Source organism: Mytilus galloprovincialis, chromosome 2, assembly GCF_965363235.1.
Source record: "Mytilus galloprovincialis chromosome 2, xbMytGall1.hap1.1, whole genome shotgun sequence".
Taxonomy (NCBI): Eukaryota; Metazoa; Mollusca; class Bivalvia; order Mytilida; family Mytilidae; genus Mytilus; species Mytilus galloprovincialis.
This window is the reverse complement of record NC_134839.1, coordinates 89,675,531-89,703,435: the sequence shown is the minus strand read 5'-3', so window position 1 is coordinate 89,703,435 and position 27,905 is coordinate 89,675,531. Positions and strand designations below refer to the sequence as shown.

At 31.8% G+C, this 27,905-nt stretch overlaps 1 protein-coding gene across 2 annotated transcripts; it reads left to right on the top strand.

The window, feature by feature from the left end:
* Window positions 1-5,937: 5,937 nt before the first annotated feature.
* LOC143064802 (splicing factor 3B subunit 1-like) lies at window positions 5,938-27,493 on the top strand. 2 transcript variants are annotated; one of them, XM_076237915.1, is made up of 20 exons: window positions 5,938-5,996; window positions 7,840-8,027; window positions 8,351-8,440; window positions 9,654-9,771; window positions 12,453-12,526; window positions 13,344-13,758; window positions 14,274-14,734; window positions 15,009-15,209; window positions 15,508-15,609; window positions 15,905-16,171; window positions 16,783-17,053; window positions 17,700-17,845; window positions 18,227-18,373; window positions 18,621-18,968; window positions 20,025-20,207; window positions 21,382-21,560; window positions 23,141-23,326; window positions 23,840-24,112; window positions 24,774-24,990; window positions 26,031-27,493. In XM_076237915.1, exons 1-20 carry the CDS (start codon window positions 5,975-5,977, stop codon window positions 26,187-26,189), a joined length of 4,047 nt encoding a protein of 1,348 aa, XP_076094030.1. In that variant the 5' UTR covers window positions 5,938-5,974; the 3' UTR covers window positions 26,190-27,493. The 2 variants fall into 2 exon arrangements, with proteins under 2 accessions (XP_076094030.1, XP_076094031.1); XM_076237916.1 differs by lacking the exons at window positions 5,938-5,996; window positions 7,840-8,027; window positions 8,351-8,440; window positions 9,654-9,771 and adding an exon at window positions 11,302-11,582.
* The last annotated feature ends 412 nt before the right edge of the window (window positions 27,494-27,905 follow it).

The following is a 27,905-nucleotide window of genomic DNA, read 5'->3' as shown; positions in this document are numbered from 1 at the left end:
GGCTTACGTTTAGCTGAATAAAGGATAGATTCCTCGAATGCAAGTAGTACTCGAGCTTTTAGGAATTGTATGCTGGACTAGTGACGTATATTGTTAACAGCAGAAAGTGCAATTTGTTGTTGAATAAAAAAAAAAAAAAAAGAGATACAATTTTAAGTATAAATGAAAAATGATAGAGTATGTTCATACTTAATCAAAACGTAGTGTCTGCTGTGGTATATTAAAAAAATATAATGAAATAAAAGGTCACAAGGTACAAGTTGTGACAAAATGGCACATTTTGAATGGCTTGTAAACAAGAAAAAACATCATTTTGTGATAAGAAGCTAAACTAAACGATAGAAATGTAAAATAAAATACGAAAAGATAGCTTTAAGAAAATATAGGGTCACCATACGTTTTTTCCTGCTATTATATAGAATAGCAAATTGCATGTAGATTCCTTAAAAAAAATGCGCCATTGTAGAGTTACCTGCCCTTAACATACTCAATTAAAAAAACATTAAAAAATCAAGCAAAATAATCTATGCTTGTAAAATATTAATATTTATAAGTTGAAATCTAATAAATTAATTGTTTTTTTTTTTAAAGAAAATTAACATTAGTTATCTGCATTTTTGCATCAAATTTTAATTGAAAATTTAGGTCTAAGATTCTCTCTTATTTACAATCAAAGAAGGCGAAAGACACCCATTTAATTCTTTATTCATATTTGTTTTTTAATTTTGCCGTGGGATTTAAAGTTTTAATCTTTGCATTTGTGCTTTAAATCATACATGTTTTATTTATTTTCGACATAAAGCTTTAAAGAGCCTTTTTTTTTTTATAGTTTCTAGTGTAAATCGATTTAAAATAAAACTTAATTTTTGCATTCGAATAATACGTTTGTCGGTTTTTACTCGGACTTCAGTACGTACATTAAAGAGATTTATCCTGCCTAGCTGACTTTATATAAAGCAAATACTAACAATGAACACTGCCCTTTCCTGGATCTAGATATCCGGTATATCTTTAACAGGCAGCTTAATACCCAAATTTTTGATATAAGAGATGTTTTTTCATTTCTTATTGTTAATTATCCATTTTTAGATGGTGCATGATGTCTTGTCGCCATCTTATGGTATTTACATGCATTTATCTCAACTTATTCGATTCGCTCGTGTATGTAACAACGTATTTGATTTCAAAGAAAGAAGTCTCTGTATTACTTAAAAATTATTACACCAGAGTTTTTGATATCACAAACTATTCAAAAAATTTAATGAATTTTATCACCATCACAAGGACATCATTCGTAAATATAAATCAACATGCAGACATCTTATACGTTCAGGTATTTCACATCCAATATTCTATGGTAATATTCTTTACTAAGCACAAAAAATGTCGGCATTCACCTCAAAAGCTAACCAAACCGTTAAACAGACTTACTATAATGGTTTACTTTTATAAATTGTTATTTGGATGGAGAGTTGTCTCATTGGCACCTACACCACATCTTCCTATATCTAATTATTCGGAAGGATATCGTAAAGATACTGTTGTCAAGTCATTAAGGATTGTATATTGGTTAACTCATGAGGTCTTTGCATCGGAATTCAAAACATTTTTCTAAAACCAGTCGTTGTCATGATACTAGTTATGTTCTTCTCATATATTTTTTATGGTATGATACTAAACCCCTTGCGGAAGGGATGGTACTTGATTTTCATACGATGAAGACAAAATCGTTCAATCAGTTTGATTGAAGGCTGGAGCTGGTATATATCAGTAACTGCTAGCAGTCCTTTGTAAATTTATGTATCAATGTCATTTTGCTTACTTTTTTTGTTACCTATTCTGACATTGGTCTCGGACTTCTTTTAAACTGAGTTTTACTGTGCGAATTTCTGTGTTTCTTTAATCTACATTGGTTAGAGGTATAGGAGGAGGGTTGAGATCTTACAAAACATGTTTAACCCCGCTGCATTTTTGCACCTGTCCCAACCCTCGTTGTGGTCTATGATTGTGATGGTAAGTTTTTTTAGATCAGCTTGGGCGTGCCCAGGTGATCTCAAATGACGACGCCCAAGCTGATCTCAAATACCTTACCATCACAATCATAGACCACAACGAGGGTTGGTCGAAGGCTGACAGAGTAACTCGGGAAAGATTTTGGATTAGAAAGTTAAGGACAGTTTCCCCAGAGGGCATAAACGAAAAAAACATAGAATGAGTCACTCATTTTCCCTACCATCACTCATTTTCCTGTCATCACTGTTTTTCCTATCATCACTTGGTCCCAGTAACTCCGGCTTCCGTACTGGACTTCCAGCTTTCAGAATTTAAGAAAAAAAAATATACCAGTTTAAATTACAGGGCTCCATTCATTCAAGTACACAGCCACGTTCAGTTATTTTACCTTAGTAAATAAAAATTTATTTATTTTTCTAATCATTATTTAACTGCTATTTTTGGGGGGGGGCTTAAATATGCCGTCTCTGTTGCAATTGCCCTAACGTTGTCAAATTTGAAATATTATACCAACTTAGATCGGTTAGGGCGTTTTTGTTTATTTTTGGGGACTGTTATCCACGCAGTTGTTGTTACATTTTTACTGGCATCACCTTTGGAATTTTAGAGTTGTGTCAGTTCACATCGCAAATTACTATTTTTATTTTGGCATCTCTTTGCAGTCTTTGCGTCGTGTTTGGAAATTTTAAAATTGTACCAGCGTCTCTGATGTTGGCCTAAACTGTTTTTTGTTTGTGTATAAATTTCAAGATTGTGATAGTGTTATAATAAGAATAGATTAATTGACATGATTCATTTTAGTGGTCATACTGAAGAAGGATATCTGTAATCCGAAATAGCTAACATTTGTTCATTTTATTGTTATTTTATGGTGATGTTGTACCCTTTTTGACTTGTTAATATATATATATACATATATACAAGTCTAAATTGAAAACTACGTCCAAACCTATGACTGCGTTAGATAAAAACCGCAATTTTTATACGTGTGCATGTAAAACAAATTTCGTTGTAGAAGGGTCTAAATACAGCACAAATAACATTTTCCAAAAGACCAAAAAAGTGAAAAAGTATATAAAATACAGATGAAATATTTACTCCAAAAAGTAAAATCGACGAAAATGTCGCCATGCGAAGGCCACAAAGAGTCAACTTTCAAAAATATGCAATTAGAATTTGCTACAGGCATCCATTTTGTTTTTAAATCGACAGTATGTATGGACTACTGTCAAATTGTTCAAATATTTAAAGATAAAGAAAGTTATTCGATTTTACGGACATGAATTTAAGCATGGATGCAATTTTGGTACATCTCATTCACAGAACCATGGGCCCTAACTCGTTTGGAGGTCATCAAAATAAGCACATTGTCTTGATCATAGATAAACGTAGGCGAAAAAAAAACCCCAACATATGGTCCAATTTGAGTTGTTACAAGGATCTTTATAACGTACACAAAACATCAGTGGCACTCTTTCTAAACATGTCCAAACAACCAAACCTAAAATGTTACATATTTCATTTCTTAATTTTTTTCTTGTTTCTCGGCATACTTTTACTCATAGTCGTCTCATATTTTTTTTCTCTTATAATTTAGTTTTGGCTTTCTGATTTATGATTGATATCTACTAAATTTTCTATTGGTGATTTATATTTTCTCTGTTTTTTTTTACAATCACCAGTAAACCACGGAGCCTTCTTACAGTTTTGTATTTTTTTATTATCAAGTTGGATATTTGTGCCAAAAGTACTCCTGGCTACATTAATTGGTATTTTTATATACTCCAAACTGGTGGCATTTATGGTTGTTTCCCTCATCGGTACGTTGTCAACCATATTTAAAAGTTGATTCAGTGTTTCGCTTACTATTTCTCCGTCTATATTATGAATAAAAGTCTGCAGTTTTCATAATTTCCTAGTTTCTATACATTTTTTTCATATTACGGTTCATACAAAACCACTTCATTTTCATTTATTCACGAGTCGTCTCGATTAATGATAACAGATTACATATATATAAAAAGAAAAAAGAAAAGACCCAACATAAATACTTCGACTGTCGAGCAGTGAGCTAGGACCCCAAGATAGTTTAAAATTAACATCTCGGTCATATACGAATGACCATGGCCATATATAGGAGGCTATGTCTAAAGTTATCTTTGTTTTACCATGGAAGTATTGTTTGACTGATGTTGCTACACCTAAAACTTGAACTAAACTTTTACTGGGTAATCTTTATTATTAGAAACATTAAAATGCCTCTATTTTAACTCCCTCTTATTCAATATATAAGCCGTGACATATATTTAGCAGTATCTTAGGAAACTTAGTATATTCTTTGTACATTTCTCACTAAAATGTAGATTATTATTTGAATTTTCGTAAATTCTAAACACATAATCTGAGACCACCAATAGGTCAATGTAATAGTCCCAAGGTATAATATTTTTTTTTAAGGGGCACTAGCTGTCAAATTCATGTTCACCAATTTGAACAACTTATTTACAGTGCATGGGCCCGATAATATGAAGCTTCGTTTCGTGTGTATTTTAGTCTAGACGCCAGCTATATTTAAACTATCGAGTTGACCTCCGAAGTCCTCAAATGACCATATAAGCGATGTAAACACAAATATAGATACAAATAGATTTATCGAACTCGTGCAATTCGATTTTTCTAGGTCTGTTCAATTCATATCATAGATTAAAAATATATGTTTATCTTCATCGTTTTTGTCTGTATATTTTTTGTGGATCAAATCAGTCAATCAATCAATTGATTGTAAAAAAGAAGATGTGGTATGATTGCCAATGAGACAACTCTCCACAAGAGACCAAATATTACAGATATCAACAAATATAGGTCACCGTACGGCCTTCAACAATGACCGGCAAAGCCCATACCGCATAGTCAGCGATAAAATGCCCCGAAATGACAATTCAAACGAGAAAACTCGCGCGGCATAATTTATGTACAAAAAATGAACGAAAAACATAACACATATATAAACAAACGACAACCACTGAATTACAGGCCCCTGGTCGTCGGGACAGACACAAACACACAGAATGTGGAGGGGTTAGACATGTTAATGGGATCCCAATCCTCCCCTTACCTGGGACAGTAGTGTAACAGTACAACATAAAAAACGAACTATAAAAACCAGTTGAAAAGGCTTAACTCATCAGATGGATAAAAATCAGTACAAATAAGTATTACAAATACAAGTAGAAACCTTTGTTATCTTTCATGTTAACATTTTTTCCCTTTATAAAATAAATTTACAAGCAAAATTCATGCGTTATCCATCTTTTGCTAAGGGGTTAAATTGAAGTTTACATGAATACGGATTAAATGAGGTTGAATTATTCACTTGCAACTGAGTGAATAATTCATCATAGTGCCCCTTTAACCGCGAATAAAATAAAACAAAAACAATGTAAAAACAGTAAAAAAAAAACTTAGAATAACACAGTAAGGTTATAGTTCCAGAAAAAAAATAAACAGAAATCAAAATCTACAAAACAAATGCCGATGTAGGCACTTTTCTACATTGGCTAGAAGGTATAGGGGGGAGGGGGGATCTCATAAACATGTTTAACCCCGCCGCAATTTTGCGCCTGTCCCAAGTAAGGAGCCTTTGGCCTTTGTTAGTCTTGTATGATTTTTGATTTTAGTTTCTTGTGTATAATTCGGAGTTTAGTATGACGTCCATTATCACTGTACTAGTCATGATACATATTTTTAGGGGCCAGCTGAAGGACACCTACGGGTGCGGGAATTCTCGCTACATTGAAGACTGGTGGCCTTCGGCTGTTGTTTGCTCTATGGTCGGGTTGTTGTCGCTTTGACACATTCCCCATTTCCTTTCTCAATTTTGGAGTTTGTTTGAGACTCCGAGATTTCACGCACATTGTTTGTAAATTAAAATCTTCCATTTATTCATCAATAGACCAGCAAAATGGCTGCAACAACAAGAGAAGGTCCGTATACTATTTCCCCACTTCTCCCCTAGAAAACTTATATGAAACAACCTCAAATGTAGCAATATGACATTTTAATTAAATTTACATATAAGTAAACATCCACACACATGGCTTTGTGTTGCAACGTATAATGGAACACATGTGTGTTAAAAGGTTCAAGATTTTATTTTCGAATTCTTGAATCTTGTCATACTACATTGTTCTTAGCAGTTCTTTATCATAGTGGCTGTTTCGATCCATATCCAATACTATTTTAACTCATTGTGAATTAGAGAGAATCTTTACCTTCAGAAGATATGCTGCCCAACAGGGCTGATAACACGTTTCGGTCGCATAAGTTATAACCAGTTCAGCCATAGGTCATTTCGGCTGTAGAACTAGTTTTGCAATAGTCCATTCAGCCACACTAATTTTTCCATTAATACATGCATCATGTATGTTCTGAAAAGGAATATTATTTAAGTCATTTAGTTACAATAAGTTGAACAAGTGTAAAAAATTGCTTGTCTCCACCAGGACTCGAAACACAGGACCTTTCAGTTTGTGTAACAAGGAAGCACTTATGGCTGACTAAATGTCTACCACATTTATGAACGAAAGCAATCCTGTCACACTTCCCCCACCTCAAGAGTCATCATACCATTATGACTCTCACACACATTCCCTAGCTAGAATGACTCTCTAACCACCTATATTATGTATAACATCATCATATCGGCACTAGTATAAGCACAAGAATACTATGAAAAGAAAAGGTGCCTTTGCAAGAGTATAACAACTACTGTGGAACTAAAAGCTATAACAAATGTAGTGCAAAGCAAATTTCAACTCATATCAAATTTTGATTATTAATTCCAACAGAATTAGGGTTAAATTAAAACATTTTAACCAGCCTGAAAAAAACCCCATGACTAGGCCTAAAATAAAATATTGTTTGTTTCCCCAATCCCAACCGACCCTGCAAAAACAGTGCTACTCATAAAATTTTATTGTCAAATTTAAGTCAAATATTATTTTATTCATTTCCTATTTTCAGGCTTGCAGGATCGTCCAATGTTGTTCAAGCTTTTTGGAAAAAATAAAATTATTTCCCTACCTTCCGACCCACACCTGGCTTGGCAGGGTCAGGATTGGGGAAACAAACAATATATTAATTTAGGCCCTAGTTATTAACGTTTTAATTTATGAAAAGAACTCAATCAACATAATCAATGTTGCATTGCAGTAGTAGTACATGTAAATGAAGAGAGATCTTAAAGATCATACCATTGAAGAAATTGAGAACTTCAAGAATCAGTTAATTCAAATGACCAATGAGTCAGATATGAATTTTCTGGCTCTACTAAAGAAAGTTTTTAACAACCTTGACTGGCTACACAGCCCTTGCACGGTCAGAATTCTGGCTCCGTATTAATCCATATACTTGTAGAAATCAGAATGTGATATCCCTTTTCTAATAGGTATTCCACAGATACAACCAATTAAAAAAAAAAGATCTGTCTCTTTAAAATAATTAAGTAAAATAAGGGCATGAAGGGGATGTGGCATCATGGACATAGTTTCTTAAAGTTGAAAATTCAGCTTTTATTTAATTAAAATTTATATAAAAAAAAAGATGAAGTATGACTGCCAATGAGACAACTCTGCACCAGAGACTAAATGACATACAAAATTAACTACTTAGTGAAAAAATTAAAAAACTTAACTATGTTGAATTGCATCAAATAAAAAGGGGTAAGTCCAAGAAATCCCACTGACAATATGAACTATCCATTTAAAAACCCTACTCAAATATTAACATACAAATGATTCAAAATTAAAATGGAGATATTTATTTCAGAAATTGAAGAACAAGTACGAAATCTTCAACAAAAGAAAAAGAAGCTCCAAGATGGAGGGGCAGATGAAGAAGACGAGGCAAATAAAGTTGGTTTGGGAGCAGAAGGCCATTATGATACAGATATTTACAGTGCACATGGGAAGTTTGAAGGATACGTCACATCTATTGCTCCAAATGAAGAATTAGATGTAAGCAATATGTTTTTCTTCAAAAAAAGTTTTGATTTGAACATAAAGCAGTTTTATTGAAAGTTGGTTATGTGTTTTTTTATAATATAGGTAAGCTTTATAGAGCTTTTAACCTAACAAATACTCTTTAGTTTTTATTAATGAATTTACAGCTTTGTATGAATGTACATGTACACAATTTAAAAAGGATGATGGTAGAATATACTAAAGCAGATATCATATCAATTTTATGGTGATAAGGAATTCAAATTGTGTAACTTTCTAATAGCTGATGGATTTTTCTCTACTTGAAAGTTGTTTTATTATACTTTTTGTATTTGCAGGATGATGATGACATTGGTGCAGGATATCCAAAGCGAGGCTCTTCATATACAGCACCATTAAATTTCCTAAATGACACAATTAATGATAAGGTAACAATTTATTTTAAAAATACTATTCAGTGTTTTCCATTCGGCATTTAAGCCGGGTGTGCCGACCACCTTCTTTTGAAAGCCGACCACCTTTCGATTTTAGGAGGTGGTCGGCTTTTTTTTCAAAATCCGGATTTTTTTTCGGTTCCGTACCGTTAAAATTTGAATACTAATCCCGCCTTGTTTTCATTGACAAAGATGGCGTCCAATCGTCAAATTTCAATGTTTTCATTAATCAATCGGGGGAAAAGAAAGGAAGTTGACGATGATGATAAAGAAAATACTAGACCAAATAAGTTAAATAAAATTGATAGTAATGTTGAAGTTGTTGAAATTGAACAAAAATCAACCAAACAACGGAAAAGACACGCAAGTGAAGACAAATATGAGCAAGACTTCAAATGACTTATAGTCACAGAGGAAGGATACTACTGTTCTGTGTGCCAAAAATAAGGCACAAAAGCAAGAAACAGAACAGAAACCTGGATCGAAAGGCCTTAAATCCATGCTGATGCATAAAATTGTAAATGAAAGTAAAGATAAAAGAGATAAATTTTTGAAAAAATAAAATCAAAGAATATTTGACAATTAATATGACTACTTCTATTTATGTTTGTTCAACTCCATAAAATGTGAATATTATACTAATCTTTATTTCCGTGACCCCCACGTGCACCCACAGTAAATTAAAAAAGGCTGGACATTTAAAAAAAAAAACACCCGGTTGCAAGTTATTTTTTTAAAACACCCACCTTCCCTTAGTGAAAAAAGGAAAACACTGCTATTGCTACATAGGAAGCACAGAGTAGACAAAAAAGACTCCTCGATTTTATAGTACAGTCCATTGTCACAACTTCTTTTATGAATTGAAAATCATATTGCACTTTTGAAATAAACAACAGTATTTGAATAATGGAAGAATTTGAGTCAAATGTATATTATTATGTTATCCCCAAATTCAATAAAGTTGATGAGGTGAAATAGTATTTCTACAAAGTATTCATTAATTATGAAGAAATCTTGAAGCAATAGGATTATTAATAGTGTATTATCACATTCACTGCATAGAGAATTAAGTGAGATACATGAATTAACAAAAAGTTAATTAAATATTTAATTTCATAGTATACATTTAAGTACTGTGATTTTTTTTCAAGATACATTAAAAAATAACATAGATAAACAAGTTTATCATGTTTATCTTTACTTTTAGGACTTTGATCCTATGGCAGAACACCGTGCCCCTAAGATTGCTGATAGAGAAGGAGAATATCGAGCTAGGATGCGACAAAGAATTATCTCTCCTCCACGTTATGATCCTTTTGCTGACGGTGGGTGTATTTCTATTCACTTCTATATTGATAATGTTAGGGCTATCAAGCATTTACATAAAATAACACATGAACTTCATCATGCTCATTATGGAAAGTTTTGGCTGTATGAATTAAAAACAATGGCTTCATGTGAAATATACCAAAAATACAAATTTTATAGAAATAAAAGTTTCAAAATGAACTAGTTCATAGGTGATTTGTTGTAAATGCTATTTGGAAAAATTACTGGACATATTTGCTATGATAATTTGAATTGAATGAACCAACAATCCTAAAAATTGTTGTTATTATAAACGAAATTTAAAAAAAATATTTATTTCATACTTCAATTTTTATTTTTTATGAAACTTTTAATTAGGAAAGCAAAGGATTATTTGAAAAATTCAAAAGAAATATAAAACGATGCACCTGTTTAGTAGCAGCACCTGCAATTGGAATGTTGGTTTCTATTCTATTTTATAAAATCAATATCAGTTGTTAATACTTATGTGCATGCTTAGAATTGTCAACACTTTGTGAAAGGTATTATCTTGTTAACTGATGCAAAGATATTCTTGCACATTATCTTAATATCTAATCATTTGTTTAATGTGGTATTAAGATGTACAAGATTTTGTTATTTTTTCGTAAAAAATAGTACCTAGATGTCAGAAATTTATTTTAATTATAGAAATGAAAGTTTCAGGTGTTGGATGTATGGATGTATAATTCCCTTCAGTATATGTCCATTTGACTTGTCCATATATTTCATTGGAAGTAAATTGCCTTTCAACAAACTCATCATATAATATGTGCTATGATGATAAAATAGTAGTGAGAAATTAAGAAAATTACATTCTATGTCACTTAATTAACAGTGAAATCTTTAAAAACAAATTGTAACTTCTCTGGATATATCTTACAGCAAAATGGGATTTATAAAATAGATTATTAGAGTTTGAAAATAATCCTCCCAAAAAGATCCTTTTAACTCTCATTTGTCTATGGTAGTGATAGTATCAAGCAAGAAATAGGGCCTTCATTGAAGTTTTCTTTACCTGGGTCTTCTGTTTCCAAAATAATAGTTAATTGATCTTTTGAAGATTTGGTTTAATGATTTTCCATCACACTGACAGTAACGTTAACGGAGGATATATGGGACTCTTTCAGGGTTTTTCCGAGTTCAATTTACTGTATGAAAGAATAGATTAATGTTTTCTTCTTTCCCCATGAACCCCTTATATGACATTGATTATATTATTGTTTGTTGATACATGACATATTTTCTGTAGCACACAATAGTTATCTGTAAGTTACAAGAGTCGAAAAGATTCTAATCTAAGTTATCTTTCCTTTCTAGCGCCAGAGAATCAGTGTGGAGCTGCCTGTTCACGGACATCCATGTTAAAATGAGGTTGTTACACCTCAAGTTATATAATCAAAGATAATCTTCATGATTAAGCATTCAAAATTCTATTTTTTTTTTAAAGATCATTAATAAAATTCAATAAGTAATGAGATAACGAAGTCATTCTAATTTGAATAATCTGAATAGTTTTCTACTTCATTTTTTTTATACTAAATTCTGAAGAAAAAAAATCATGTAAGTCATACGGTTTTGAACTAAATGAATTTATTTAGTAAACTTTGGGACTGATAAGGAAAACAAACTGCACATGTCCTTCTATTTTTTAATTTTTTTTCAAGAGAAATCCCCAAATTGTGTGTACATGTTGTGTGTTAGAAAGTCATACTATATTAATATGAGACTAATTTTAGGCTTATTGGAAGCAGGTTTCCATGGTGATTGATATAAGAAGATGTAAAGCGTACGTATGAGTAAAAAAAGCTTAAATGTGTTCTGAATCTGCACCTGACAAAATTGCTGTAATGATAACATGAAGAAAAAAAATCCAAGATGAATTGCAAACCAAAATTAATAAAGCGTTTAGTTAATAATTGAAATATTACTATATATATTTTACATTTAAAAAGTATTTTTCAAAATAATTTTTTGAAGTCATTTTTATATCTAAATTTTTATTCTACGTTTAATTTTTTTGTTATCATGATTTTTTGTATTTTCATAAGAGTTTGTAATGTCAAAAATCAAACTTTGAATTATAAATAACCTAAAAATCTCCATTTCCAAGATATGACAATTTCAAATTTTAATAAGAGGCTTTTTAGTTTCACATTTTTGGGAAATCAGTATCAGATAATTTACATTCAACATTTTATTTTTCTGTTTATTTCAATTTATGTAATTTCATATAGTAATATGTTAATTGCTAACTTCTCTTTTGCTAACATTTGTATCAAAAAGTATCTGTTATCATTGCAGTACTTGAACAGCCTACAACTTAAAAAAAAGGGGGTTAGATTAGTAGAACAGTAGGTGAAAATCATATTAATCTAAAAATTGTGAGTGTTTTTTTGGGGCATCATTAGGCTTTTAGGACTTAGTTATTGTAAAGAAAATATTTGGATTTCTCAAAATAAATTTGTGTTAAAAATTTCAAATCCTGGTTTGAAACGAGTTATAGGTTGTTCATCTTGTCACTGTGTTTAAGACATTTTTGTGAATCTCTTAGTGAAAAAGTAAGTTTTAAATACTTTTAACTTGAATAACTAATTTATCTTACTAATTTGTTGTCTGTCACGGCTCATGTCGTGACATTTCTTTTTATATATTACAGGTGGGAAAACACCAGACATGAACGCTCGTACATTCTCTAAAGTCATGGTCAGTCAACAGTTGGATAGAGAAAAGGTAAAGATAATTAAGGGATTAAGTATTCAAACAGATAATGTTAAATGTCATTTTTTTTAGACCAGTAATGGGCCCGATAGACATATTTCTTTTTAGCTCACATTGCATCTAGAAATCATGAAAGATTTTTTCGTCACTTTGCATCTGTGCTACCGTCTTCTGCCTTCCGTAAACTTTCCCATTAAACATCATCTCATCTGAAACTGCTCATTGGAATGATACCAAAATTTGGTTCCTCTTAGGATATAGCTACTGGTTACAAGAGCGCAATTATTTGTAATGCATTTTCCATAGTGCTTCATTGGTGTTTCAAATTTTATTTCTTGATGAATACACAATTTAGAAATAATAGCTTGCAGTTCCAGATACTTGAAATGGCAACATTGTATTACAGTTAAAACAATTGTACATGGGCATGTGGCAAAAGTTGTCCTAAATTTCAGATAAATTTGATAACCACTTTTCAGAACTAAAGGGGTAACTAATATTTTGCAAAAGAAATTTGTAGATTTCATTATGATAACAATAAACATAAAGTCATACAAAAAGATGTCTAGTTTTATAATTATTGACTTTAAAATTGATTAAGCCTGCTACATATTACAAGAAATACTTATGAAAGTCTTTGTAGTTAGAGAAACTTTTTAAGTAAATTTAAATTTTTATTAAATGTTTCTGTCTAATTTTTAATTGAACATCACATAACAGTTCCTTTTCATAATGAAAAAAACCATAAGTATTCTAAGTTTGAATTCATAAATTGTAGAAACTTCTGGAGAAACTTATAGTATTTTAGGGTTTGAATTTTTATTTGTAGAAACTTCTGGAGAAACAAATGCAAGAAAAAGCCAAAGATGGAGGACTGAAAGCTGTTAACGGATCTGCAGGTGATGCTTCATCACAGAAAGTGCAACAAGCAGCAGCACAGGCAGAGAAAAAGAAGAGAAGATGGGATCAGTCAGCTGATGATACTCCAGCCAAGAAAAGTAAGAGTGGCTGGGAAGAGGCTGCCACACCATCTAACACAAGATGGGATGAAACTCCTGGAAGGCCCAAAGGTTCAGATACCCCAGGTGCTACACCTGGACAAAGTACCAGAGTTTGGGACACTACACCTGGTCATGCTACACCTGGTGCCACCACCCCAGGTCGTGGAGACAGTACCCCTGGACATAACACCACACCTAGTGCGAGAAGAAACAGATGGGATGAAACTCCAAGAACTGAAAGAGGTTAGTTCACATACAGTTTTAAAGAGCAATTCTGTATTCTAAGGCTATTTTGATTTAAAATTTAGATGGGTTTTAAAAAAATATGATATGATATTCAATTGTTTTCAAGAATTTCAACTGTTGAAACAGTGGAAATTTGGGTATAAGACTAAGAGTATTATATTATACTAAAAATAAACACTGTAAGATCATTACAGAACAAAGTTACAGTTAAAAAAAGAATACCATCTGGGAGATGCTTGTGTTATATATATATTTAGCCAAAATGTAATTGAAATTATACTTTTTTTACTTAAATCTGGCATTTTATCTTTACTGTGTCACAAGAATTATGTTATAGCCAAACTGATTTTTCAAATAACAATTATTTTGTTTGTTTCTCCTAGATTTGATCATTTTAAAACCATGAGGGTAAAAATGTGAGTTTTCGTCTTGCATGAAACAAAATTTCAGAAGTGAGACTTGGGGAAATGTACTGAACTTATTCAACAATTCAATCATTGTTTCTCTTGTAGAAACCCCTGGACATGGTAGTGGATGGGCAGAAACTCCTAAAACAGATAGAGGTGGAGATTTAATACAGGACACACCCACTCCAGGGGCCAGCAAAAGACGATCACGTTGGGATGAAACACCTGGTGCCACACCAAGTGGTGGTGGTGGAGGTGGTGCCACTCCAAGTGGGGGACACACTCCAGGTGGACTTACTCCTAGTATGACACCAGGGGGGACAACACCAGGTGGATCAACTCCCAGTGGATTTACTCCTGGAGGACAGACACCAGCAGGTTTTACTCCCAGTGGTGCCACTCCTATAGGGGCTAAAGCTATGGCCATGGCCACCCCTTCTCCTGGACAGTTGATGTCCATGACACCTGAACAGCTACAAGCCTTCACTTGGCAGAGAGAAATAGATGAAAGGAACAGACCACTTGGAGATGATGAATTAGATTCTATTTTGCCACCAGGATACAAGGTAAAACAAAATTTTGTATTGAATTAAAATATGGTTCTCAGGAAAAAGTAGGTGGCTCATGATCAGTTGTCAAAAGAAAGCAACACATAAATTGTAATTAGGAGTTATTATTGGTGATCCCTTATAATATATATATATATATTTTAATATGAACTTTCATAAGTTACCTACCAGTATTATCAAAATACATGTTAGTGACATTGTTTTGAAAATTTTATTGGAAAATTATTTTAAATTGAATATTATTTAATATGAGTTTATTTATACACTGTAGGTTTTAAATCCACCAGCAGGATATGTACCAATCAGAACTCCAGCCAGAAGGTTATTAGCCACACCTACACCTATAGCAGGTACTCCAACAGGTTTCCGTATCCAGACTCCTGACAACAAGGTCCAAATTGTAGACATGCAGCCTAAGGGTAACCTGCCTATGATGAAGCCTGATGATATGCAGTACTTTGATAAACTTCTGGTAAGTGTAATAGATTTAGTATTCAAATTTTATTATGTCTCCCCGTTAATGAATGAAGGCATAACATTTTACTTGTTTATTCTATTAAACTTTGCACTGAATATGATTAGCTAATTATTGGTTGTCCTGAATAAAGAAACTCGTAGTCATTGGTATATGACATTATTAATAAAATCTGTAATTCAAGTTACAAACATGTGTCTTAATACAAAGTTTCTGTCTCAATCAATAACATCACAATGTATTTATGGATGTGCTTAAATTATTCTGTTTTGATATCAATACCTTATCGTTACAGGTTGATATTGATGAAGAAACACTGAGTCCAGAGGAACAAAAAGAAAGGAAGATCATGAAATTGTTACTGAAAATAAAAAATGGAACACCTCCAATGAGAAAGGTTTGTACACAAAGATTATAGAAAACTTGGTTATAAGGTTGAATAATTTGGGAAAATATGGTGGTGATAATTATGATAATGGTAATACAAAATGTAATAAATAAAAATAGATAGAAGAGATTTAAAATATGTGATGTTTCCAAAATGTAAAGTTTTTCTGTGGTTATCTTCGACAAGTAGATCTACAGTCATAAAACTGAGTACTGAGTAAAATTTGACGTTTGAAAGGCCAGTTCTGACAAGTGTTTCCAAAATATATTCTTTGATGACCTTGACATGATTCTGTATATTGTAGGCTGCTTTAAGACAGATTACAGACAAAGCCAGAGAATTTGGAGCTGGTCCCCTGTTCAATCAAATATTACCTTTACTTATGTCTCCTACATTAGAGGACCAGGAGAGACATTTGTTGGTCAAGGTTATTGATCGTATCCTGTACAAACTTGATGATTTGGTGAGACCATACGTTCACAAGATTCTGGTTGTAATTGAACCCTTGTTGATTGATGAAGATTATTATGCCAGAGTTGAGGGCAGAGAAATCATATCTAATTTAGCAAAGGTTGGTACAAAATAGACATATTATACATTGCCACTTAGTTTCTTTGCCATACTAGTGTTAATATTTATGTAAAAATTTAATAAAATTCTGCTTCTAATAAACAATGATTATACATTGATTGCATATATTCACCACTACTGTCTTCCAATACTGTTCAGAATCGATTTACAATAATTTTACTATATTTTTATGTCGAATAATACATGGTGTATCACCATGAGAAACTAATATCAGTCCAGAGGGGACGAAGGGCTATAAAACCGCTTGACAGATTTGAATTTTTTTTTTGAAGAATCTTCTAGGGAACATATTGTTGCTGTGCAGCTGCTATTGTACCTTTTGATCTTAGTGAATTTTTGGGGTTCTCATACAAAAACATGGTCTTTTAACAGGTGGAGAATGTGCAAAACAGTTAGGATGAAAGAAGTAACATGTCAGAATTCGTTCAATTATTGGAACAAGACTTTGCAAAGATAAACTTTTGTACAGAACATCTTGAAAAAAAACCCCATAAAATTGAAGATTTATAAAATGGAACATATAATTATACTTATCAGTGTATAGTAATATTTAAATATGCCAACTTTTGATTAATGTACCATGTTTTACAGGCTGCTGGTTTGGCTACTATGATTTCTACAATGAGACCTGATATTGACAATATGGATGAATATGTCCGTAACACCACAGCTAGAGCCTTTGCTGTTGTCGCTTCAGCTTTAGGAATACCTTCACTTCTACCTTTCTTAAAGGCAGTATGTAAGAGTAAGAAGAGTTGGCAAGCTAGACATACAGGAATTAAAATTGTACAACAGATTGCCATCTTGATGGGTTGTGCTATATTGCCACATTTGAAGAATTTAGTAGAAATTATTGAACATGGTGAGGATAATCTTTATATGTTATATGAAATAACTCCACGTTGGGCCCAAACACTTTTAATGTTCATACTGAAAATGTAGGTAAAGAATGTGAATATGCAGAACATGTGTATTATAGGGGCATAGACAAGTGAACGATGAATTTTCTGTATTTGGTAGTTTGTTCACTTTTAATTGTAGAGCTCTTATGAAGTGCATTTGACCACTAGGGCATGTTCATTCAGACCTTATTCTCAGAAACATCGAAAGTTAATTATTTAACCCTTGCTGTATAGGCTTAAGATGGTTGACTTTTGTAAGGTCAACAAGCAGGAATATGGCTATTTGACCTACTTTTTATGCTTCACTTGCATTGGATTAAGTATACATAGAAATTTATATTTTTTTGGTATTAAAAGTTGGATCATCTTTTGATATTTTTGTTCAGGAAAGTTTTCATTTATGGTGGGATTGTTTGACATCTTTTGATGTAAAGCAAACATACATTTAATTTACACACTAACAAACGAAAATTATCTTAGTGTAATTGTATTTTGTTTTAAAGTAAAATCTTTTAACATGAATAATTTATTGACACAAATGTATACCTTTGTGGTCAACAACTTGTTATTTAATTATTTATATTATTAATTTTAAAATATTAATAGGTCTTGTGGATGAACAGCAGAAAGTGAGAACCATTACAGCTTTGGCTTTAGCTGCTCTTGCAGAAGCAGCCACACCTTATGGTATTGAATCCTTTGATAGTGTATTGAAACCACTGTGGAAGGGTATCAGGCAGCACAGAGGAAAGGTAAGTACCATCTTAGTGTACTCATTCAAATTGTTTAACAAAGATGAAAGATCGTTTGAAAATACTATGAAGGGAAAACAAAGGTTTATTTACTAGCACACTGTTTATTTGAAAATATATGTAGCTGAATATTGTGATAAGGAAGAAATTGATTAACAGATTTTTTTTGCCCAAAATTTCCTTTCTTTAAGCTATGTGCAGGAGCCTCAGTGATCTAAGTAGGAGATTTTATATTAAAATTCTGCAAACCAACTATTTAAAAATCCCTGGTAAAACTTATTGACCTCAGACCAGACCTAAACTAAAGGAACATAGTTATGTCAGGTCCTGTATGTACCTGTTATGGTTAGCAGTTTATTATATTATGTCACATATTTGTAGGGTTTGGCTGCTTTCCTGAAGGCTATTGGATATTTAATCCCCTTGATGGATGCTGAGTATGCTAACTACTATACCAGAGAAGTGATGTTGATCTTGATTAGAGAGTTCCAGTCTCCTGATGAAGAAATGAAGAAGATTGTGTTAAAGGTATGTCATCAATAGAAAATGGTAAACACACGCAAATATCAAAACTTAAGATAACTGTTTTTCATTATTAATAGAAATGTATATCTGTAACATTCTAAAGTATATTCACAGTAAGAGAAACTTAATAAGGGACATTTAAAAAAAAAATAGGTGAATATTTCCTTCATATAAACATATTGCACAGTATAAAGATGAGATAAAAAAAATCTTATTTCATAGTCATAAGTCCATTTTTTTCAATTTATAGGTAGTGAAACAGTGCTGTGCAACTGATGGTGTAGAACCACAATATATTAAAGAAGAAATCTTGCCACCTTTCTTCAAACATTTCTGGAATCAGAGAATGGCTCTGGACAGAAGGAATTACAGACAGCTTGTAGATACCACAGTAGAAATAGCTAACAAGGTTGGAGCAGCAGAAATTGTGGGTCGTGTTGTAGACGACCTTAAAGATGAAGCTGAACAATACAGAAAGATGGTTATGGAAACAATAGAAAAGATCATGGCTAACTTGGGAGCCGCTGATATTGATTCACGTCTTGAAGAACAGTTGATTGATGGTATATTGTATGCCTTCCAGGAACAGACAACTGAGGTATGTTATTATTAATTGATAGCAAACAAGAATAACAATAACATTGAGACAGACACACTACATGTCACATTTCAAGACAACTTTGCGTACTGTTGATTGTTTCCTCACACCTTTGCAACATTTAATACATGTTTTAATATTTGGAGGTCTCTGAAATTCATCTAAGAGTATTTTAAAAAGGAATCTCACAAAAAATATAGTTCAGCATGTTAAACATGTTAAAACCTTCAGCAACTCATAAGAAAAAGGAAAACACATAGAGAAAATATATACTAGTAGCTGTCTTAGTATAACTGTAGGTAACCAGGTTTAAAGGTACCTAAACACCCTAAGCTATCTTCAAATTCAAAGGAAGGTTGAAAAAATCATAGTTTCAATAAAAAAATGACAGGATTATGGAAAATAAATTAACCATATATAATGTGTAAAAAATTGTATACACAGTTACCCTTTACTGATGAAGATGTAGTTTTAGGAAAGGACTAACGTGTATGAATTTGTTATACTTTCACATTGTTTACATTGTCTACCTATGAATTAAAAGTAATGCATGCTTTTTCTTTTGATTACAGGTAAATTTTCACCTTCTGAACATTTTCGGTGTAATTAATAAATTTATCCAAAAGACAATGCAAAGTGACATTTTAAATGTGAAATATATGTGGACTAGTAAACGTAATATATATTTCAAGCTTAAGAACGGAGAAATTCACAAAGTTGTGAAATCAAGATCGTACTATAGAACGGAGAATGGGTGTAGAGTGATTTTTGACAGAAAAAATTATTAGTTTGGTATATTGATTGAATCTAAACTTGTAATTTAATTTATAGTTCTTTTGAAATAAGGGATTTCATAAGATTTTATAGACATTTTGTGCAATCCAGCTATTGAGTCTTTGATCCATCTTTTTGTGTAAACTGTTTGAGATTTTATATTGTTGAAAATTGGTTTATTATTTTTATTTATAATTGTATTTGATTTATAGTTGTATTTTGGTATCTTATTTGAATAAAATAATAACCATATATTTTTCTTTCTTTTTTGATGAACACCAGGATGTAGTGATGTTGAATGGTTTTGGTACAGTGGTAAATGCCCTAGGGAAGCGTGTAAAGCCTTATCTCCCACAGATCTGTGGTACAATCCTGTGGCGTCTTAACAACAAGTCAGCCAAAGTACGACAACAGGCAGCAGATCTCATCTCAAGAATTGCTATAGTCATGAAAACTTGTCAGGAGGTGAGAATATTGATTAACTTATTGGATATAATTAAAACACAGTTCTTCTATTCATAATTTGTAGATTCTGACTTATAACACAAAAGTAAAGTGAAACAGGATAATGTTTAAGAAAAATATAAAAAAATATTTGCTTCTATATGAAAATTATATTCTTATAATTGTATAAATTAACCAATTGTTCAGACGTTTCGGCCATTGGCCTTCTTCAGTTATTTATTATTCCTCTAAACTACATGGCTGACATTTCTTTTTTCAAACATTGAAAAGGTATGTTCCCTATTGGAATTTTGAAAACAAGGAATTATATTCTTTTCATTAAAACATGCATTTCAATATTTGAAAACATTTTGATGTACTTCTATCTTGTTAAGATTTTAGTATGTATTCCTTTTCATATATATGATACAAGTAAAGTGGAGGTATTATGAAGGTCATTACTTGCCTCTTCAGTACATCCAAGCTGATTTTTTATGCCCCATAAATGGGCATAATGTTTTCTGGTCTGTGCGTCCATTCGTTCATCCGTTTGTCCCACTTCAGGTTAAAGTTTTTAGTTGAGGTAGTTTTTGATGAAGTTGAAGTCCAATCAACTTGAAACTTAGTACACATGTTCCTTATGATATGATATTTCTAATTTTAATACAAAATTAGAGATTTAACCCCATTTTCACAGTCCACTGAACATAGAAAATGATAATGCGGATGGGGCATCCGTGTACTTGGGACACATTCTTGTTTCTTAATGATTAAAGATGACGCAGATGACATAGTCTTGTCATTTTAATGGAGAATGTAAATTTACTGGCATAAACAACATCATACTTGCACCAACTTTTTTGGCAAAATATCTTTTTTGTGTAAATGAAGCTTTTGTTTGTACCGAAATATCTACATATCTAGAAAGGAGGAAATCAATGCCTAAAGCCTTTACTAAATGTTTATAGCAACATTCAAGAAGTCTTGAGAGACTTATCCCTCATTAATATCTGAAGGCTATTATTTGGAACAATCAAGTTCATAGGAGTCTTTCTATACTTTCTATTTTTAAATTAGGTCAACTTTGTGTCACTTTAATATTCTCCTTTACAAAATGTTACTTCAAGTATATTCTTTGTTAAGCAAATACAATCTTTATAATTACTGTAATTGCTGATATACAATTTATTTACAGGAAAGATTGATGGGACATTTAGGTGTTGTATTGTATGAGTACTTGGGAGAGGAATATCCAGAGGTATTAGGAAGTATCCTGGGGGCATTGAAAGGCATTGTCAATGTCATTGGTATGACCAAGATGACTCCGCCCATCAAAGATCTCTTACCAAGACTAACACCTATTCTCAAAAACAGGTAAACTCAAAAATAGAATGGTTTATTTTGAATTTTAAAATTAAAAAAAAATTGTGTAAGAGTTTAAATCATTAACTTATAGATTGAGATTTTAACTTGAAAATTATATTATTATGTTCTATTCATACTTTTACATACATGTCAACCTCTGACAATGGGAAATCATGTCATGACATGACATGACATGTCAAAAAGCGTGTAAAAACGCGTGACGTAGATGCGGACTTTTTAATATGAATGTGGTAATGTTCATAATTTCACATAAAAATTTGTTTATATACAAAAAACAATATATATTCTACTTTGAACTTTTATTGTATTAAACAGTGGTCTGTCATGTTGTTTTTAAGGCACCACAACTAGGCACATATTCAAAACAACTGTCAGTTTAAGTTGAGTTACATTTATTTGATAACAGCATACAACAATGTACAATATAAATCTAACATAGTCAAGTTCTGATCAGAATTCAGTGTCAATATTTCTTTATAATTGAAAAAGCTCTCCCACAGTAGGAATTGATATTTGAAAGAATGTCATTATGTTGTTTTTTGGCAATGTAAAATGTCATCTATTATCTCTGCCATTGCTCCCATTGCCTGGTGAAAACTGGGTAGTTCATCAGAAGATAACTGGTACTATGAGAGCTGATCCAACAGTTCTGTGATATTTTCATCCCCATGGCCTGTAGTGAGTGTATAATCTGTTGGCTATATTTGAAACTGAAATTAAAAGAGAAAAATGTTTTATAAATTTGATTTCCATTAAATAAACATGTTAAATGGTTATTCAACTAGCTACATTGTATTTCTTCTCTCACATGTATTGTTTTTGATCATTGCAATAAAGAATGCACAATACGTTACTTGTCACTCGATCAATAAAACTCGAACTCCAAAATATAATTTATAAACATTGAATCTTTGTACGTACACATCGTTTTGAATTAACAATCGGCGGTTTAGACGACGGTACAGGCCTGGAAGCGACCTCTTTCTGTGCACATTTCCCCTATAAAGTGAATTTGAAAGAAAGTAACAAAATCGTTAAAACTAATCACAAACTACTTACCTTTTACTGTTATGTCTATACAGAAAAATAAACAATAACAATATGGCAGACAAACATCGAATTTTTCGGTGTTTATCGTCGAATAAGGAAAAAAACCGAGAATAGCGATATCACTAACGACCACAAAGTGAAAAGAACGAAAATGCGTGTAATTGCGTGTAAAGTGTTGAAAAGCGTGTACACGCCATGTGACAAAATCCTCGCGTGTAAACCGTTGAAAAAGCGTGTATTACACGCGAATATCATGTCACTTGACATGTATGTACTTTTATTCTGACACAGTGAAATGGATTCATTTTAACTTACCCAATTCTGTCACATTTTTGTAGAGCCTATATCAGAAGATAAAAAATGTAAGAAGTTTTGGCATTATCTAATTTCGTTATATTAAATCAATTAATTGGACCATAAAAGACTGAACATACATAATGTTATTGATATAAGATTTATATTAAACTGGATTGCAACTTTGTTTAAAGCCTCTGTAACATTTTAACATTTTTTTTCAGACATGAAAAGGTACAAGAGAATTGTATTGACTTAGTAGGTAGGATAGCTGATAGAGGGGCAGAATATGTATCGGCCAGGGAATGGATGAGGATTTGTTTTGAGTTACTGGAATTACTGAAAGCACATAAGAAAGCAATTAGGAGAGCAACAGTCAATACATTTGGTTACATAGCTAAAGCTATTGGGTAGGTTCTTTTAGAATTATAGAAACCAACAAAACTTTATTTTAACCAGGAATATATATTTTTAATTTTAAAAATCAAATACATACTTAAAAGATCAGGAAACATAAATGCAATGGGTAAAATATTGGTGTTAATATGAGGACATAAAAGAAAGTTTGTCATCCTGGTATTTGGAAGTTCAAAAAGTTAGTAAACATTTGTGAACTGGATTATTACTTAAATCCTTGTTTAGGTTTCTACAGAATCAATCTACATGTTTTTATCTAAGAAAATGAAGAGGAAAGAAACAAGTCAGATACAAAGTTGAAGGGTATAGACCGTATAGCTGATGATGAAAAAAGTTGTTTATGAAACACATAATACAAAGATTTCATAATGAAAAAGAACAAAGATTTCATAATGATTAAAACAATGCAGGTCAAAATGATACAACTTCATGAGATGAACACTTTCAATATTACTAAGAAAACCTATTTAATTTATTTTAATGTAAAAATATCTTTTATTTTTCAGTCCTCATGACGTATTGGCCACATTACTCAACAATCTGAAAGTACAGGAAAGACAGAATCGTGTGTGTACCACAGTGGCTATAGCTATTGTAGCAGAGACATGTTCTCCTTTTACTGTTATACCAGCCCTAATGAACGAATATCGTGTACCTGAACTCAATGTACAAAATGGTGTATTAAAATCATTATCATTTATGTTTGAATATATTGGTGAGATGGGAAAAGATTATATTTATGCTATTGCTCCCCTGTTGGAGGATGCTTTAATGGACAGGTAAGAGTGTACACTGATAATTGCTTTATTTACTTGACGAAGGGTATTACGGTTAAAATATTCTCAATGAACACTAAGTTTCAGGTTTGATGTCAATAAAGTTCATGTATAATGGTAATTTGCATATCATTGATTTATTAAATGACATTCTAAAATTGATAATCACTACTATTTGGTCTAGAATAGAAAATTGTCTCCATCAATACTTAAATAGTTAGATGCAGAGGAAATAATAATATCTTGGTAATACAATATTACAAGATACTGAATTTAATTTCGTACACCATATAAAAATGAAAAGATGTGGTATGATTGCCAATCAGACAACTATCCACCTAAGTTCAAATGAAGTGGATGTAAGCAATACACATATTTTGAATATTTCAATCTCCTAATCTGTTGTATCTTTTCAATTATTTAACTGTTTTTAGATGGAAGTTGACTTGCTAATAAAATATAAGATTCAAAGTAAGTAAGTAGTCCATTGTAGATTGACATTTGTTATTCATTAATTTAAAGTAATTTTAAAATTTCCCAAATATTGTTATGTAAATTATGTGTTAAAATTGATATTTTTTCACTATTCTGTGAAAGTAATGTGATTCAAAAAATAAAACTGCTATGGCTAAAATGATTACAAAAATTTGTTTCCTTTTTGCAGAGATCTGGTTCACAGACAGACCACAATGTCCACCATACAACACATGGCTTTAGGTGTATATGGCTTTGGTTGTGAAGATGCTTTGGTACATTTATTAAACTATGTTTGGCCAAATATATTTGAAACATCACCTCATGTCGTCCAGGCCTTCATGGGAGCCATTGAAGGATTTAGAGTAGGAATGGGGGCTGCCAAAATTCTGCAATATGCTCTTCAGGTATTTATTTTTATGCCCCACCTACGATAGTAGAGGGGCATTATGTTTTCTGGTCTGTGCGTGCGTCCGTCCTTCTGTCCGTCCGTCCGTCTGTCCGTTCGTCCGTCCGTCTGTCCCGCTTCAGGTTAAAGTTTTTGGTCGAGGTAGTTTTTGATGAAGTTGAAGTCCAATCGACTTCAAACTTGGTACACATGTTCCCTATGATATGATCTTTCTAATTTTAATGCCAAATTAGAGATTTTACCCCAATTTCACGGTCCACTGAACATAGAAAATGATAGTGCGAGTGGGGCATTCGTGTACTGAGGACACATTCTTGTTTATGTCTAGAATTTGTTGATGACATTTATTGAATTGAAGTTCATACTTACTTTTGATTTATTTACAAATGCTTCCATAACATCCAGCAACAATTATTTCATGCATATTCAGGACATCAAGCTTTTGAGTTTCAGAATTGATGTAAGGATTATTTATTTTCTTAAAATATAAGTACAAAAGTGTAAATTAAAATAGTTGTATATTTCAGAGATAAGTAGTGCTTGATAAGTTTCATCTGTATACAGATGCCTTATCTTATGGTCTGGAGTTGACCTCTTTTAATGCTTCAATAAATGCAGAAATAATCAGATTTTTCTCAGTTATTTTGAGTAATAGATCTATATTTGGTTAATAGAATCTTTGCAAGGTATACTTGTCCATCTCACAGGGTCCATCTCGTCTTATCTCACATAAGTTTATTTTAGTGATAAGGTCAAATGCTATCTTCAAAATGTTTGGTTTTGTGTTGATAATTTGATTAAAGTTTTCAAACTAAACTTGCAAAACATGGTAACAAATTATATCAAGGAAACTCTTACATAGTGGAAAATGTAAAATAATAGACGGACACAGCAACAAATGTAACCTGTAAATATGTCGATGCATACATAGTGTAGGATGTAAATTATCCACTGAAGGTATCTGGTTTCCTCTTGTTATGAATAAGACATTAGAATGGGAAGAAAATAATCAATATGTTTTCTCTTGTTTATTTCTAGGGCTTATTTCATCCTGCCAGAAAAGTACGAGATGTTTATTGGAAAGTTTACAATACAGTTTATATTGGTGCACAGGACAGTATGATTCCCTCCTATCCACGAGTACCTAATGATGTCAAAAACAGTTATGTCAGATATGAGCTGGATTATGTGTTATAGTCATACAACATTTTTATCATTTTGTCTCTTGTAAAATTGTGTTTGTTTTCATATTGTAATGCTCATGCATCTAAAAATCATCATTTGAACTGTTAAATATCACCAAATATTTAGTGCTGGGAAATCGCTGTTTTTGACTGTGTGACCTTGATTAATATTTCATCATGCCTCAATTCCTTGTAGTGCTGAGTGATCATATTATTCTGTATAACTACAATATTTATTTCATCATGTCTCATTTAAAAAAAAAAATAATAAGAAGTTGGTTTTACTAAATGATGAAGTTTAACATATTTATTTCATAAAAAACAATTAAAAACATAAGTAAACTTTCCTGGTACTCGCGTTTCACATTTTCATTGACAATTTGACAATAAATAAGATCAGGTATTGATATTCTTTTACCATATTTGTCAGTTTACATTTATATATTTTTTGCCAAAGATTATTGATGTTTTCTGGTGAAACATTTATAGTTTGATTAATTAAACTTCAAAGAAAATGTGAACCCTTCAGTTTGTAATCTTTTATATAAAATAAATGTCTTTGAGACATAGTACATATAGTTTGAACTTTATTTTGATTTGGAAATTTATCCTTTTCTTGAAATTCTGTATAAAATGACTGAAGTAATCAATGTTTGTGGCAACTATTTAAAAATATATTGTAGTAATCCATGTGTATATATTTGGTAACTGTGTGATTACACTGTGTATACATTTAATACCACTGTCATTGTATAGTGAACACATTTGTTACAATGTCCATACTTTGTACTGTATATGTATATGGTAACATCCTCATTACACTGTGTATACATTTAATGACACTGTCATTGTATAGTGAACACATTTGTTACAATGTCCATACTTTGTACTGTATATGTTTATGGTAACTTCCTCATTACACTGTGTATTTTGTAACAGTAGCATTGTACATTGTGTTAATTTAGTAACAGTGTCATCCATTATACCTTTATCGTGTCTGATATAAATTTCATCATATTGTTGGTTTAATGGCACTACATGTATTAGATATGATCTGGTACAAGTACCTTGTTGTTTCCTTTGATGCATGTTGATTCCATCATAAGTATCCTATTACAATATCATGAATTGCCATCATGTCAATGTCATGTTTCAAGGTTAAGTATCAACATGAACAGAAACAAGCTGTTATAGTTCAATGTCATAAAATGATTACAGAAAAATATCATTGTAATCTGTTTATTATCTTCCTTTTGAAATGTGATGAAGAATATGTATTCCATGTTTTGTAACATGAAATAAAATGTAAAACATGCACATAGTTGTATCTCTCACTTCTGAATAAAGACATCCTTTGCTGGTGAAAATGTTCAAATAGATTGGTTGATTGTTGGTCGTTCAGCAGCTGGTTTTATAAGTAGAAAGAGTGTTATCTGCAAATGACTTTTTTTTGTCGAGTCTCCGACTTCTGTTGCAGAAAGATCAACCTGTGGATAGTGATCAGACTGTAGCTGCAGTTGGATAAAGTAACGTCTTAAAAACCTAATATTTCAGAAGGTGGAAAACCTGGATGCTTCATACTTTGTACATAGATGCTTTGTGATATGAAGTTAACATCTGTTATATGTCCTTGTCCTTGACCACATTTTTATGGTTCAATGACTACATGAAATAAGCTAAAATTTTTGGTAATGTTAATGTCTCTTTTATTATGAGTAATAGGATGAAT

What these genes read in the sequence shown, in the direction of transcription:
- LOC143064802 (XM_076237915.1), top strand. Translation starts at nt 5,975, where the DNA reads ATGGCTGCAACAACAAGAGAAG. An exon ending in AACAGTTGGATAGAGAAAAG is followed by an intron (nt 12,527 to 13,343) that starts GTAAAGATAATT and finishes TTTTATTTGTAG; the next exon opens with AAACTTCTGGAGAAACAAAT. An exon ending in TTCTGCAATATGCTCTTCAG is followed by an intron (nt 24,991 to 26,030) that starts GTATTTATTTTT and finishes GTTTATTTCTAG; the next exon opens with GGCTTATTTCATCCTGCCAG.